Genomic DNA, 2670 nt, shown 5'->3' with positions numbered 1-2670 from the left:
GACATGAAGCCACGTTCTAAGGTTATCAGGTCACTCACACTTCAGTGAACTTTTGAACCAAAGCAATGAGATGTCTGGCTGTAGGACATCAAAACCAAGATAGAATATGAATACTTTTTGATCCCTGAGCATGATATCAAGCACTCCCAGTTCCTTGCAATGGGTGATCCACACTTTCACTTCTGTGTAAGTATAAATGGAGGCACGTCAGACACTCTGCACACACCACAGCCCTGCACTTGAAGAATTGCCCTCAGCTCTCGCAGCCCTGCAGCTGACAGCAAGGTAAGAGGCACCCTCGGCACAGGAGAGCTGGAAGGGCTTCTTGGGCAGCTGCTGTGAAGTGCAGGGCAAGGGCAGGAGGCTTTAGTGCTGGGCTGAGAGCTGCAGCACAGCCGTGAGGCTCTGTTGTGTGCGTGTGCAGAGACTGAAGCCATCTCTCAGGGCATGAGGAGATGGATGGCTGCTGCAGGAGAGACAAACCTGACCCAGGGACAGCCTGGAGGGGGCCACAGATACACAGTTGTGGGTGTCACCGGGAGAGCATTTACAGCTTATTCTTGGGTATGCACCTAAACCAACAGACACAACTAATTTGAACTGAGTAGCTGTGGGCACATGTCTTGTTTTATGTTTTCCCTCAAAACTGAAATTTCTGTCATGTTCTCACTGCTTTCCAGCTGCTGCTATGTTTCTATTCTGCTAAAAACTTCCTACTTTTCCTTTTCTGCACCACACTTCCCATAATCCTCTGTCTGGAGCAGAAAGTCATCTTACCAGCTCTACTTGTTTTCTGTCTCCCTTTTGTGCAGGCTGCCATCCAGCTCCTATACCAAGAAATCTGCCCCCCAGAAGTCCTGCAGAGATGGGCAAAATCATCATTTATGAGCATGCCAACTTCAAGGGCCTGTCCAGAGAATTCACCACTAACATTTCCAATCTAAAAGATGTAGATTGGAATGATATTGTCTCCTCAGTGAAAGTAATTGGCCAGCCTTGGGTGGCTTACGAGCATGTTGATTACCAGGGTCGGTTTCTGGTGTTTGAGGAGGGAGAATATAGCTTTGTAGGTAAAGAGATGAATGACAGGATCAGCTCTCTGCAGGTGATCACTGAAAATCTGCAGAATCCTCAGATCACTCTCTATGAACACATTAATTATCAAGGGAAGAGCAGAATAATAAGAGAAGCAACCAACCTGGCTGCCGGACACGACAATGACATCATTTCTTCCCACAAAGTACAGAGAGGTGCCTGGCTGCTGTGTGAGCACAGCGATGGAAGTGGAATTCAATACCTTGCCCGAGCCCATGAGGACTTTCCAAACTACAACGCAATCTATTTCAACGACAAGCTTTCCTTCCTGCGCCCCCTGCGCCCTGGCTGTGGCTGTTAGAATGCAAATCCTGCAGCGCTGAGAAAAGATGCAGAAATTTGACACCCGGATCTCTGCCTCTGCTGGTGCTGCCTTTTCCCCCAGTGTCACAGGACCACCGAATGTCAGCGCTCTCTGCTCGGCTGCACTGCAGAGCTGCACTTCTCCATCCTGCCTTGCACGCTGCTCCCACCCCACCAATGCAAGAATCATCAGGATTGATCATATGAGAGTGTCCAAGCTAGAGGAGGCAATGCCACATGTGTGAAACCTGTTGTACCCTCAGCTGGCATTCCAGAGTCCTGGCCTATGGAATGTAGAAGCATTGCAGGTTGTGTGTGTGGCTAAGTGAAACAGAGAGTGTCAGTGCAGAACCAGCATCACTTCTTTTGTAATTTGCATTGCAATGCCCTTGTGCTACTGTAGGCTCTGCCATTGTCTCTAATCCATTTTGTGTTGCTGCCATTAAAGAATCCTTTGCAATCAGCACTGGGTCTGTTTTGTGCATCTTTGGAATAGATAAATATTGCTCTTCCATGCTGAGATGTCTCTGTGTATCCAGAGAATGGTCCCCACAGCCACTTCCAGATATTTTTCCTTGATGTCTCCTGCACAATTCTGTTTCCTTCTGGTTTACCTGCTCATTATCAGTGGGGTCAGGCTTGACTCTAAATGTCTTCGTGAGCATGTGATCATTGCTGGTCCTGGCCAAACACTCACCTCCAGATTCTACCTGGCTATCACATGCTTGGTTGTATTTGAAGGCAGTGATTGTAGCAGTGATGCAGTCTTCTACTGCCCTAAATCTCATCATAAACAGAATGTTTTCAATAATTTCAATTCTTTCATCCTAATGGGAAAACCTGCCTTGTCTTTCACACCTGCAATAGCCTGATAAGGAATGAGGAATGACAAGGTAGATCAGGACCTGGTGAGTCCTGTGCACGTTCAGCTGGACGAGCAGAGTCTCAGCCCTCCTGCAGCAGTGCCTGATGAGAGCTGCAGCCCTGAGCTGGGCACTGTGGCAGCTGTCCCATGGCAGCTCTGCCCTGCAGGGTTCCTCTCCCTCTGTGCTGGCCTGCTGTGTGCCCTGATTTCCTTGTCCTGGTCACAGATAGGAGCTGCACTTGGCCTCTTCGAACCACAAGAGGTGCTTTATTGCATTAAATAGTTAGTTAGTTGGTTTTGCACTGGGTGTTTGATAATCTGCACTGATCACATGGTGTTCCCCACTCCTGATCCTTGCTGGTAGTAGTTTGTCCCGGGTTTACTCATCCCCTGGCCCGTTCCTCAAT

At 48.5% G+C, this 2670-nt stretch overlaps 1 protein-coding gene across 1 annotated transcript; it reads left to right on the top strand.

Moving 5' to 3' along the window:
* Positions 1 to 233: 233 nt before the first annotated feature.
* LOC134415126 (epidermal differentiation-specific protein-like) lies at positions 234 to 1830 on the top strand. Its single transcript, XM_063150426.1, has 2 exons — positions 234 to 285; positions 813 to 1830. The coding sequence occupies exon 2, from the start codon at positions 866 to 868 to the stop codon at positions 1394 to 1396; it is 531 nt and encodes a 176-aa protein (XP_063006496.1). The 5' UTR covers positions 234 to 285; positions 813 to 865; the 3' UTR covers positions 1397 to 1830.
* The last annotated feature ends 840 nt before the right edge of the window (positions 1831 to 2670 follow it).

The sequence above is a fragment of the Melospiza melodia genome, chromosome 2 (assembly GCF_035770615.1).
Source record: "Melospiza melodia melodia isolate bMelMel2 chromosome 2, bMelMel2.pri, whole genome shotgun sequence".
Lineage (NCBI taxonomy): Eukaryota > Metazoa > Chordata > Aves > Passeriformes > Passerellidae > Melospiza > Melospiza melodia.
Note: the sequence above shows the minus strand (reverse complement) of the source record. Positions and strands in the feature narration are given on the sequence as shown.

Coding starts and splice junctions, on each gene's coding strand:
- LOC134415126 (XM_063150426.1), top strand. CDS start 866: ATGGGCAAAATCATCATTTATGAGCATGCCAACTTCAAGGGCCTGTCC.